General features: G+C 44.7%; 2 protein-coding genes across 10 annotated transcripts in view; one reads left to right on the forward strand and one right to left on the reverse strand.

Moving 5' to 3' along the window:
- Positions 1–686: 686 nt before the first annotated feature.
- MBD4 (methyl-CpG binding domain 4, DNA glycosylase) lies at positions 687–11,660 on the reverse strand. 6 transcript variants are annotated; one of them, XM_027864067.1, is made up of 9 exons: positions 11,520–11,660; positions 10,563–10,642; positions 9,827–10,040; positions 7,863–8,707; positions 6,034–6,108; positions 5,828–5,962; positions 3,654–3,803; positions 2,727–2,830; positions 687–1,001 (listed from the first exon to the last, which is right to left on the reverse strand). In XM_027864067.1, the coding sequence occupies exons 3-9, from the start codon at positions 10,006–10,008 to the stop codon at positions 924–926; spliced, it is 1,569 nt and encodes a 522-aa protein (XP_027719868.1). In that variant the 5' UTR covers positions 10,009–10,040; positions 10,563–10,642; positions 11,520–11,660; the 3' UTR covers positions 687–923. The 6 variants fall into 6 exon arrangements, with proteins under 6 accessions (XP_027719868.1, XP_027719867.1, XP_027719866.1 ...); XM_027864066.1 differs by lacking the exon at positions 11,520–11,660 and adding an exon at positions 11,128–11,301; XM_027864065.1 differs by lacking the exon at positions 10,563–10,642.
- Positions 11,661–11,869: 209 nt separating this feature from the next.
- The window catches only part of IFT122 (intraflagellar transport 122), a 75,197-nt gene continuing 74,515 nt past the window's right edge, over positions 11,870–12,551 (forward strand). For 2 of the 4 annotated variants that reach the window (XM_027863830.1, XM_027863829.1), the window contains exon 1: positions 11,871–12,222. In XM_027863830.1, the coding sequence (XP_027719631.1) occupies positions 12,182–12,222 (41 nt within the window). In that variant the 5' untranslated portion in view covers positions 11,871–12,181. Of the gene's footprint in view, positions 12,223–12,551 lie in introns of all 4 variants that reach the window. The other 2 variants (XM_027863831.1, XM_027863828.1) reach the window with 2 other exon arrangements.

Consider the following 12,551-nt stretch of genomic DNA (forward strand, 5'->3'; position numbering starts at 1 on the left):
GACAGGTGGAGGGGGAGGGTGTGGTTATCTAAGTTAGTATTTCCCACATCAGGTCTCTGGGTTCTCACAGGATTAAAGCCCCCATCTCTCTCTGACATTTACAGGTCTGGGAAGGCTCAGGGCTCAATAGAGCATCTTAATGAGACCAGGTAGGGCAGGAAGCTTGTTTATTTGAGACAGAACGGGGTGATGGAATGTGAGCATATGTAAGAAGGACTTTGTAGTAGGGCTATCTCCCTAAGACTGCAAGTTTTTTACCAAAAGCCTTGGCATTCCTTATCTCCCGTTAGTTCACAATAAAGCTACCTTACTGGGCTATGCATAGTATTGCTGTACCTCTTAGTAACCCACACTAAGATATATAAGTACATATATACATATAGAAGAGTGATAGTCATATATTGTTCCCCATTCCCAGGACATTTGAATTGAGATAAGGATCAAAGCTATATCACTCTGGAATTCTGGTTTCAGTAGGCGTGAGAGTAGAAAGTTTTCTGATTTTCTTTATTTCTTTTTTTTAAACATAGGGATGTGGAAGAAAGTTTTTGGCTCTGAAATCATACAACCTGGAGAAATATGAATTTTGGGGTCCCTTTCCAGGTCGAGATCTTATGCAACTTGCTTACTGTGCAAAATCAGTCCTGGCATTGCACGTTTAAAGGAAAAAACCCTATAAAAACAAGTGAAATTCAGTCATTATTTATTTAAAAAAGTATCAAAGCATTTTGGGGGCACATTTAGTTACAAAGGCAAAGGGGAGCACAGCTATCACTTAATAACCTTTGTATAACTTGGGCCCATCCGTGTTTGCTATGACTTCAGTCTGTACAGGCAGAGAGCGTGAGGATGGGTTGTGATGACCACCTGCTCCTCAGAAGGCCTGATGGAGTCAAAACTCCAGGTTAAAACATTAAGTCTTTTCAACTGAGACTGAGTTTTTCATGATTTTCCCAGAGCCAGTCATGATATTTATTTAACTTGTGGTCTTTAGGATGGACCTGGAAGAAAAAAAAATGAGATAAGCTGAAGCAGAAACAAATCTAAGCTACTAATTTCTATTCAACACATTCTTAAAGCCTCAGTGGGAAGCAGAATTGGTGTCACACCATGGTTCACTTTTAGTCTGACTTAGTTTGGAGGCACATCTAACAGGGATAACTATAAACAGGTAATGCAGGAGAGCGAAAACAACGCTAGATGGGAGTCAGAAAGGCTGGGTTCAAATCCCACTTCTGCTGCTTATTACGTATGTGACCACAGGCAAGTCATTTAAATCCTCCTGGGCCTCAAATTCTTTATCTGCAAAATAAGGATGAACTCTGAGCTCCTGTTGGGGAAAAAGGGGAGCAACCCCATCTCAGGGCTGAGGAGGGTGCAGAAAGAAGCCATTTATGAAGACCTCACAATATTTTGTGGACGAAAAGGGAAGATGTGAGCTGGATCACAGGCCATTTAGGTGGATTCATGGCTGTACAAACAACCAAATGGCAGGAAACCTCTCAATTCAGAGGGAGACTTGAACCGTGTCCCACAGGGTTCTTTCGTCTTTTCAACACTGCTGCATAAAGCCAGAACATGCTAATTAAATTTGTGACACCCACCTGGGAAGTAAAGCTTACACACTAGATGACAGAATTGAGATCCAAAAGGATCCGATCCCCAAGGCTAGAGAGAGAAGCTCAAATCTAACATTAAATACTAATCTATTAGAGCTTAAAATGGCACTAAGGTTTTCAGTACATCCCATATAATAGGATTGAAAGGCCAAGTCTGCTCTCAGGGACTTCTCCATTTTAGAAAAAGTCAAATAGAGGATGGTGGGGATACAGTGGCGGCTCACAAGACAAAAGACCTAGGGAGGAGTTCATTGACTGAATTGTCGGTATCAATCAGCAGCATGACTTAGTTGTCTCCCCAAAATGAGAAATGAATGCCACTGTAGGTTGCATTGACTGAAGTCCACGGTGCAGTAGCCCTACTGTGCTCTATGCTGGTTAGACCCACCACATCTGGATTATTGAGATCTATTACATGAACAATGTCAACAAATCAGAGCACGTCCTGGGGAGAGGACCAGGCTAGTGAAGGGACTTAAAACCACCTCATAGGAGGAAGTAGAGGGACCCAGGGAGATTTTACCTGGAAACAAAGCAATTTAGGCAAGGGATAATAATACCCCTTAAATAATCAAAGGGCTGTTGTGTGGAAGAAGATCTAGATGGGTTCTGCTGCTCCCTCACAATGAAAAACAGGCCTCCTTGTGAGGGGAGAGGCCCCTGTCTGTCACTGCTGGGCGTGTCAGAGCACAGCGGGTTCATCTCGTTAGGGCTGCTATCACCAGTCCGGCTCACGGCTCACGGCTCACAATGGGACAGCACCTGAGAGTTCACGAAGCACCTTCCTCAGAATGACCCTCGAGCTGAGGTCACCCAAGCATCACAAGGATAATCTTATGCCCGTTTTACACGTGAAGAAGCAGAGGCAGAGAGAAGGAAAGCGACCCGCCCAAGGCCACCTGGCTAGAAGGCAGCAGAGCTGGGATGAAAGCCAAGGTCTCTGGACTCTTCCCACTTGCCACCCGTCTCTCAGGAGGCGAGAGTCAACCGGGTGAACTGGACTGCCCGGCCTACGAGGTTCGGCCATCTGGCTGAAATGAGCGGCGCTTCTTCCTCAGACACAGAGGCTCTGGGTGGTCAGGCTTCCAGTAATGAGAGGTTCCTCACCTGCTTCCACTCGTTGACACAAAAAATTCTGTACGAATCATTGCCGTATTTTCCAATCCCATGCAGCTCGATGGGGTACTTCCACTGTTTGGTCAGATATTCATCTAGAGAAAAGACTCAAGGAATAAGCAGGTTGAATAGGCCCAAGAAAAGAGAAGGCAAAAGGCCGAGAAGCCTTCCCCATCGACCTCAGCGTTCAGCATGGGATCTGACGCCCATTCATTCACTCACGCACGCACTCACTCACTCACCACACGCTGAGGCAGTGAGATCTCAAGTGAGAAGAGGCCATGCACTCTCCCCTCTCCCAATGACTGACACTTGTTTTCTAGGGCACCCATTTGACACTTTTTGTCGTCTTTTTGTGTGCCTACACTTTTGATGGGCAGCTAGGTGGCTCAGTGGAGAGAGCGCCAGGCCTGGAGTCAGGAAGACCCCAGTTCAAATTCAGCTTCAGACACATACTAGCTATGTGACCCTGAGCCAAGGCATGTAACTGTTTGCCTCAGTTTCTTCATCTGTAAAATGAGCTGGAGAAGGAAATGGCAAATCACTTCAGGATCCTTGGCAAGAAAACTCCAAATGGAGTCACGGAGAGCTGGAGGGGGACGTGACTGAACAACAATACTGCTTTTGATCTTCAATTAGACTGTAAGCACCTGGCGGGCAGGAACTTGCCCCTGACACTGCTTTGCATTCTTCCCAACAGCCTATCAAAGTGATGGACCCTTATGAAGTGCTTACTATCTATTGTTTGACCTAGTGGTAAACTGAGGCTCAGGAGAGGCAGAATGGTTTTAAAATCTCGTGTCCATGCCTGGGCTAAATGAATGCATTCCGTTAATATGATACAACAGGACGCTAGCATTTTAGCGGTGGCTGTCTTGGAAGGTTTGACCTTTTCACGTTCACTGTAAAGGAAAGTACCTGAGAATTTGATAATTGTTTTGGCTCTAAGATCGTAGAGGCCGAGAGGCTTGAGGAGATCCGATACGTCCTTCCAGTCTGCAGCTCTCGCCACCTCAGCAGAAGGGTACCTCTCCAGAAACTCCCAGAGCACAGGGATTGCCATTTTGCCTAGACAAAAAGAGCAGCTGGTGAACACGGTCACTCGAGAAGGTGGGCTTCCAGCTCACCGGACTTTTCTGTTGCTTTATCTCTCATTCAGAGATTATGAAGCTCAAAGCAGATTTACTTTTGGTTGGAAAAAAAGATTTTCTGGGGTTGAACCTTTATGCTCCTGGGCAGGTTTTTACTGATGATACCCAGAGAAATAGGGTGATCTGGCCACAATCAGCCCTCTCTGCTTGACCAGGCTAGGTGAGGCTGCCTCTACCAGTCATTCCTGAAACCAACAACTACCTGTACTAGAAAACTAAGACTTGTTGGCCAATAGCTTGAAACATATAAAAGTGATTAGTCACTAATGTGATATGAGTTGTTGAAGGACACATACTAATTATACCTTCCCCCTCCAAGTAACAAAATGATGAAAACATTGACAAAAACAAAACAAAATAAAGCAGAAATGCCAAATGATATTAAGGAACTTCTGGATAGAAATATGCACAAGTGAGATGTGGGACTTCTGGCATTCTATCAGAGTGAGTGACCACAACTAAGGTCAGTTTCCTTGATCACAAAAAGAATAACAAATGCAGCAAATACAACTGAAGATAAAAACAAAAAAAGAGAGAAAAGGACAGAAATCTTTAAAAGAAAAATCTTAAAGGAAAACTAACAGAAAGTCAAAAGAAATAAAAGAAAATGAGAACTCTCTAGAAGACTCTTCAGAACAAGACTGACATCACCATCCTCTAGTTAACAGACTTACTGTAAGAAGGTCCAGGGTTGTTAAGAATCCCAGCAAGCCCTCTAACCCAGAGAGTACCCTGAGATGCCATTACGAGGCCAATGATAAAAAGAAAGGCCACATAGACACTATGATAGTCATAGCAATACTTTTTTGTAGTGTTGAAGAACTGAAAATAAGGTAAATGCCCATTGACTGGGAATGGCTCCGCAAGTTGTGGTACATGGATGTAGTGGAATATTGTAAAAATGTAACTGTAAAAAAAAACAAATCCAATGACTGTCGGGAAGCACGGGAAGAACTGATGCAAAGTAGGCAGAACCAGGAAAACAATTTACACAACAACCCAAACTATGGACGCGGAATGAATGTACAGCAAAATAAATAATCAAAACTGATTACAGTGAGACTGTAATGACTAAGCTCGTCACCAAAGGAGAGAGAGGAGACAGTACGTCCCCTGCTTCTTTGCAGGGATGGGGAGTGATAGGTGCAGGACGCTATAGATGATGTAGGACTTTTTTCAAGGTGTGAGTCTTACTCACGCTTATTCTTACTTTTCTCTTTTTATCACCAAGCACTGTAGATATCAAGGGAAAAAAAGCTCAAACAGTCTCTGCTCTTTTATGGAGCTTGGATTCTAATTGGGAAGGTAACACAAAGGTTGTACGGGCAACCCAGGGGTCTTCGGGGTGCAGTGGCAGGCCAGATGACTAGAAATAAGATTGTTCGTGGAATTCAGGAAGAAGAACGTAAGAAGTGACTATATAGGAAAGATGACAGAAAATCTCACTGAATCCCTTCTAAGTAGAATGGCTCTGAGACAGAAAAAAAAGGAAAGATGGAAGAACAAATGAGAAAAAATATTTTAGAAATGAAGAAACTTGAAGAGCCCAAGAGCTCAACAAAGCAAAGCGACAGATGACACAGCTTGGGGACACAAGCTGAGAATGAATGGTTTCCAAGAAAAATGTGAAGAAACAGTTTGAAAGGATGTTGGAGGGTTACAGCTCCATTAATGACTAAAACCTAGTAGGTTCTCTCCAGAAGCAGGAAGGTATCTTGGTGAAAAAGGAAGAAGGCATTTTCACCTGCAATCTGAAAGATGGAGAGAGGGGCCTCAGATACCACTGGTTCAAACCCCTCATTTTAAGAATCAGGAAGCTGAGGCCCAGAGAGATTTTTGCTTGCCCAAGGTGGCATATCTGGTTGGTGGCTGGGCCAAGCCCAGGAACCAGGTCTTTGCACTATGCTTCTATTAATACAGAGCTACATTAGTCTCACTCACCTGAAGTCCTATTGAGAAATATGGTAGCGATGAGGAGCTTCCATGGGTCATGAAAGAGTGTTTCTTGGACAAGATTAAAAGGGGATCGAGGTGGAGTCCACTTTTTAAACAGTTTCCGTCGAGGTGCACTAAGGGCTAAACAAATACATCATGTCAATGTTAGATACTCAAAGTGGCCTTAGAATCCAACTCTTATATTCCCATACCTTCTTTGTTGTATTTGTTGGAGAAATACTGGCTGGTTTTCCTTCTGTCCACTTTCGTTTGTTGGATGGTGTTTTCTGGAAAGATAATTAGCACTGGATGGAGTGCGGGAGCCGCAGTCAGAGAGACCTGAGTTCAAATCCCACCTCAGACACTTTTTAGCTATGTGACCTTGGGCAAGTCATTTAATTTCTATCTGCCTCAATTTCCTCAACTGTTAAATGGGGACAATAATAACACCACCTACCACCTAGGATTGTCCTAAGGATCAAATGAGATAACATTTGTAAATATGTTGCAAAGTGCTGTATAAATGCCAGCTTTTAACATTATCTAGAAAATTCATAATTACAGTAAATATTTTGGAGCAGAAACAATGCAAAGGGGAGGCAAACTGCCCAAAGCACTAATGATGACTTAGCTACCATATGGGCACAGGAACCTGCATAGCTATGGTGATTGAGCAAATCTATCTTCCTGAAAGGTTTAAATGCTGAAGGGAATGACCCCAAAGGAGCGACTCAGCAGTCAACAGTACCTGGGCAGGCCTCTTAGCTACTGAAAGGTAGCTGGTAACTTTTACAATGTTATCAAAGCTCTCCCGAGAATGTTTGAGTATCTATAAAACTCATACATTTACCTAAATCCCTACTTAATATGAGCAAGAGCTGACAGTCAAGTCCTCTCATCTGAAGTTTAGCTGCTGGTGGTAATACCCTCAATAGCAGAGCACAGGTAACATGTTCTAGTTCTAGTCTCAGAATCTCAGAGCTGGAGAAGGCCGCTGAGTCTGTCCTGGATCTGAACAAGGATTCATTCTACAAAACCCCTGGCACATGATTCAGTTTGGTGAGGCCCACAGGGGATTCTGCTCGACCCACTGGCATTAACTGTAGAGAATCTGGGTCACCTCCGCACACCACAATGGGAGGAGGCCCGGAGTGTGCAATGAGGTGTTCACTGGTGTCCTAATGAATAAATAAACTACTACAGAAGTGCTCAAACGGAGTCACTTTGAAGGGATGATGTGTGGAATCTCTTCTCCACTGAGGCATCCTAACCGTCAAACCACTGTTAAGCTCTGTTCTCCATATCAAAACGAGACTGCAAATTAGAGATGACCCACATTATGACAGTCATCAATTATTTAAAGGAACATTTCAGAGTGGTTATATTAGAAAGTTAAAGAGCAAAATTCTTCACGATCTATAATATAGAAGTAATGTGCAGATAAAACACAGTATACATCAAGGTACAAAGAATGGCAGAGAAGAAAACTGATTTAGTGGTTCATATAGAATAAAATGAGGCATGAGACCCCCAAATCCTAGCCCAGGGAGTTGGCTAAGAGTGTGGAAGATGGAGAGGAGGGAGAGTTGGTGGCCATGTTCTACTCCCTGTTAGTATTTATAATCCTCAGAGAATGTGGCACAGCCCACTTGGGAATCCCCAGGAGCCACTGGGGTGGGGGAGGTGGCAGGGGCGGTTACCTGCTTAGACATCCTCCAGGGAATGATTAAAAATGGTAACTTATCTAAATATGAATATAATGGGCAACATTTGTCCAAGACTGTGTTTTTTTCCCAGAATGTCAAAATGAAAATCCAGTCACAGTCAGTTATAATGTGTAAATATTTTAAATTATATTAAGAAAAAAATCCACAAAATAGTGATCTACTCATTGGGCATCTGTGTTACAGAATGTTTTTGAATTTTCTGCAGATTCTTAAGTTCTAATCAATGCCCAGGCACAGCGTACAAAATTCTGTAATGGTAAACCTTAACAGCTCCCCCAAGGAAATTTCAGCAGTTCTTGAAAACTTAAGTATACCTTGAAATGTCGTCACAAAAGTCAAATCTTTTTCATCCTGGGAGCTGCTACTGTCTATTTCAGAACTGCATTTTAAAATGTCAGCTTGCAAATGCTCCTTTTCTTCCCCAGTTTCTATAAAGGTCCTTTCAGATCCTACAGAAGTACGCCCACTCTTTTCTTTATATTCTGAAACTTCATTGGCACATAAAGTATTTTCTGTACATGAAGCTCCTTGTGCAGTAGGCATTTGGGAATGGCAGCCTGAAGCCAATACTTTCTCTATCAGTTCCTTTTCTTCTTCATCTGTCACCTTTATATGCTCATCACTCATTCCATCATCAGAACAGCACAGGGGTCTCTCCAGGTGATCATCATGTGCACTGCAAACAGCTTCTTCACCAGATGCTGCCCTTTTTTGTCTCTGAATGCAGCCAGAATGACCTTTCCTACCCCTTTTCTTAGCTTCCTTAATGTGACTCCCTTTCGCAGCTGCTGCCTTTCCTGTGGGCTTTTTCAGATTCTGAGAGCCAATGACATCAGCACCCTTCTGGAGCCTCTGGTGGAAAGTGAAGCAAAACAGTTCACTATTCTGGTCCTGCACCTGTGAACCCCTACTTGGGGGAGGAAGTGCATCTTTCTCTTGCCTTCGAAGCGTCCTAAGCTTCTGCTTTGGGCTCAAGCAGCTCGGCTCCACCTGGAACTGTGCCCCTAGAGCTTCCACACTGGGATGTGGGGGTCCCGATGGAGGGTTTCTCTTGGGAGGGGCCCGGAAGTCAAAATCCTCTGGCTTAAGAGAAGTCTCTCCACTTTTGTGAAGGTAACATGCAAGTGAACTTTTGGATCTGAGCTTCACTCCTTCAGGGCTAGAAAAGGAAATAAAGAGAACTGACTCACTTATGATTATGAGCAACTTAAGAAGAGAAATGAACCGAATTTGAGATAGTTAATCAAGCATTCCCATTTCAAGACCTGTAAAAGGCATTTAACTTTTACTGTTGAAAATGACTGAACTTTGATTTTTGAGTATTTCCATTCAAGATAAGGGGTGGGGAGAAGGGAATAAGCATTTATATATAGCACCTACTGTGTGCCAGGCACTGTGCACTTTATGAATACTATCTTATTTGATCCCCACAACCCTGGGAGGTAGATGTTTTTATTATTCCCATTTTACATTTGAAGAAACTGAGGCAGATGGAGGTTAAGTGACTTGCCCAGAGTCGCACAGCTAGTATGTATGTAAGTGTCTGAGGTAGGATTTGAACCCAGGTCTTCCTGACTCCAAACACTCCATCCCACTGTGCCACTGAGCTATCCTAGCTGATTTCAAAGATCTCAAAGTATTTTATAATACAATAATGTAAGCCTAACCTTTGCCTTACAACATAGGCAAAATAAAGAAGCAGAAAGACATATTATTAGACCACAAAATTTCTGTTCTTGTATTTATGACCTGCCTAGGCACATCACATACTTGGTTCTAAATAAATGTTTGCTGAGTGAATGATCTAAATTTTTTTTTAAAAAATAATTAATTGATTTTTAGTTTTCAACATTCACTTCCATAAGATTTTGAGTTTTACATTTTCTCCCCCCCCACCAAGATGGCATGCAATCTGATATAGGCTCTACTTATACATTCATATTAAGCATATTTTCCTATTAGTCATGATGTAAAGAACAATTAGAGCTGATGAGAGGAACCACAAGAACGAAGCAATAAAACAAAACAACAAAGGAAAGGAGAGCAAATAGTATGCTTCCATCTGCATTCAGACTCCACAGTTCTTTCTCTGGGTGTGGATACCAATTTCCATCGTGAGTCTTTTGGAATTGTCTTAGATCCTTGTATTGCTGAGAAAAGCCAAGTCTATCTAAGTCAGTCATCACACAGTGTGGCTGTTAACTGTGTACAATGTTCTCCCGATTCTGCTCATTTCCTGACTGAATGATTTATGAGACATCTTATCTAGTTTGTTTACCTGATAAAATAAACATCATATTTTCCAGCTGTTTTTCCAGATAATCTTTGCTTCACAATTCTTTCCCAACCACAAGGAATAGACTTAGAGCACTCCATGATAGTGCCACCATTGCACTGAGCGCTGGCATTAGGTTCCTGTAACTGGAGAGGTATTTCTTCTCTTTCTTCATCATCTCCCATTTTTTTCAACTCCTGGGATTTAAATTTCCTTGCTGAAAGAGAAATGACAAATTACTGGGTTTGCTCATTCAACTGGGAACATGAATCGGTGTTTATTTTGGAGAAAAGTAAGAACCCCAGTGGTTATTTGGATAAAAAGAAAGACTCAAGTTAAGGGCTTGTCTATGTTGGAAGACTCATCTTCGTGAGTTCAAATCTAGCCTGAGACACTTACTAGCTGTGTGACTCCTGGGCAAGTCACTCAACCCTGCTTGCCTCAGTGTCCTCATGTGTCCAACTCTTCATCAGTGGCAAGTTGGACACTTGCCTAAGGTTGCACAGCTAGTGACTGGCAGAGCCAAACTTGAACAGTTCTCCAGGACTCTTTCCACTATGACCAAGCTTTGGCTGATTTTAAGAAATGCCAACGTTTTACAGTTGCTCTTTAAGCCAACTTTATTAGAAACCTTTTCAGCTAAGCATGGAATCATGTACCTTTTCTAACCTGGATAGGACCTCAGTTCATTTGCAGATTAATAAGCAAAACCTCTAATATAGTGATGTTTCTCCCATACCTGTCTATCTCTAAAAAGTTTACTTCACGAAGCCATTCTTGGATGCTGGAATGCAAGAGTGCTCTGAACGTAACAAAAAACTGAAAATGAAAAGGGCTTAAAGTGTTACAGTGGAAAAAACAAACAAACAAACCAGTACTGGATTAAGTCAGGAGACCTAGATTCAAGCCCCAGCTTTGTGACCTTGGATAAGTCTCTCTTTTCTAGACTATTTCATATGAAAAAGTGGGATGAATTTAAATGATCTCTAAGGTACCTAACAATGAATCTAAGACAAAGCTGGACCCAGTTCAAACCATCTGTAACACCTTCCTAATATTCTCCCCTATTTCCCCATCTTTTTGACTCCTATAGCATAATTTAGCTCATAATTATATGACAATTCACACGTAATTACAAATACCAATGGCTACAGTTTCATAGTTGCAAAACGCAGAGATTAGACTACATGAGCTCAAATTCTCCCGCATTCTAACAGCCAGCTGTCCCCAGCCCAAGTGCCAAGGCCTCTCCTCTAAACCACGTTGACCTCCTAATTCCTAAGTCCTCTATCAGGAACTCACACCTCCTAGCAACACTGGTCCTTTCCTGGTTTCAGATTCGAAAGCCGTGTCCGGCCCAGGTGACGCCGGTTAAGGGGCAGGGACCGTACCAGCTCCTCCTTTCTCTGCAGCCCCTGAAGCCTGGGCACCAGGGCAAGCACGAAGGTGGCCGGACTCGACGGAAGGGGCGGGCCGTACCAGACGCCCTGGGGTCGGGCGAAGCCGAAGAGGAAAGCGAGCCCCGCCACCAGCGAGCCCAGAGAATTCATCCGTCACCCTGGCTGGGCTGCGAAGCAGAAAAGGGAGGAAGCGGGGAAGAAAGGGGGCAAAAAGAGGAAGCTCTAAGTGGGGCCGGACCGCTTGGACGGAGGGGGCGGGGCGGGGTAGCTGTGCAGCCGCAGGGGCCCGGACCCACCCCTCCGCCTCCAGCCTAGAACCCCCGAGCTGAGAAGTAGGAGAGTCTGCCTCTTAGTTCATTGTCACTCTTCTCTCGGGGCTCCTGGGCGGCGCCATCTTAAACGCCTTTGCCGGTCACATGATTAATGGCGCCCGCCTCCCATCTCCCGCCAATTATTTGTTCACTGCGCAAGCGTAGGTAGCCTCGGTGCCTAACGTCCAGGACCCACACATGCGCAATTGCAGCTTGACGTCTCTTAACTCCCTTATACGCACAGCGAGTTCATTACGTAGGGAACGTTCACCGTGTGCGTATGTGCGTGTATCTACGTCTGCGCGTGTATAAGTACGGCTGGATGGATGGATGTATTTCAGAAGGGGCTTCGCCTCCTGCTCTATTATCTTCTTTTAATTTTCTGCACTCTCCCTCAGATAGTTCCTAACACATGCGCAGTTCAGCAAGCCCTTATCCCCCAGGCGCCCTCGGAACTTCTGTGTAGTCCTAGGTAGCCAGCAGGACACATGGCGCATGTGCGTGGCCCTAGGTAGCCCGTGGAACTCACGGCGCATGTGCGTTGCCCGGGGTAGCCCAGGTAGCCAAAGTGACTTCCCGACGGGCGCCTGCGGCTTCGGACGGGCTGAGGGACCCAGAGCCCGGCCTGGGGTCCGAGGGGAGCGGCCATGAGGGCCGTCCTGACCTGGAGAGATAAAGCGGAGCAGTGGTGAGCCGAGGGCAGGCCCAGAGCGGGAGCGGGAGCCGCCGGAGCCGGAGGCGGTTGGGAGGAGATGCCTTGGTTGCCTAGGACTCCGGTCTGGATCCGGGCCTCGGGATGCTGAGGGGAAGGGGGAGAGGAGGGAGGGAGGAGGGGGTAGGGGCAGAGCCGAGGGCTCGCCAGCTCGACCCTCCTCTCCTCCTTGACCGGTGCTCCCTCCCTACCCTGGGCCTCAGTCTCCCCATCTGTAAAATGAGGGCTTTGGACCAGGTGCCCCCTCCCTTTCCTAGACCTCAGTCTCCCCATCTGTAAAATGAGGGAGTTAGACCAGGTAACCC

The sequence above is a fragment of the Vombatus ursinus genome, unplaced genomic scaffold (assembly GCF_900497805.2).
Source record: "Vombatus ursinus unplaced genomic scaffold, bare-nosed wombat genome assembly UNPS02014773.1, whole genome shotgun sequence".
NCBI lineage: Eukaryota > Metazoa > Chordata > Mammalia > Diprotodontia > Vombatidae > Vombatus > Vombatus ursinus.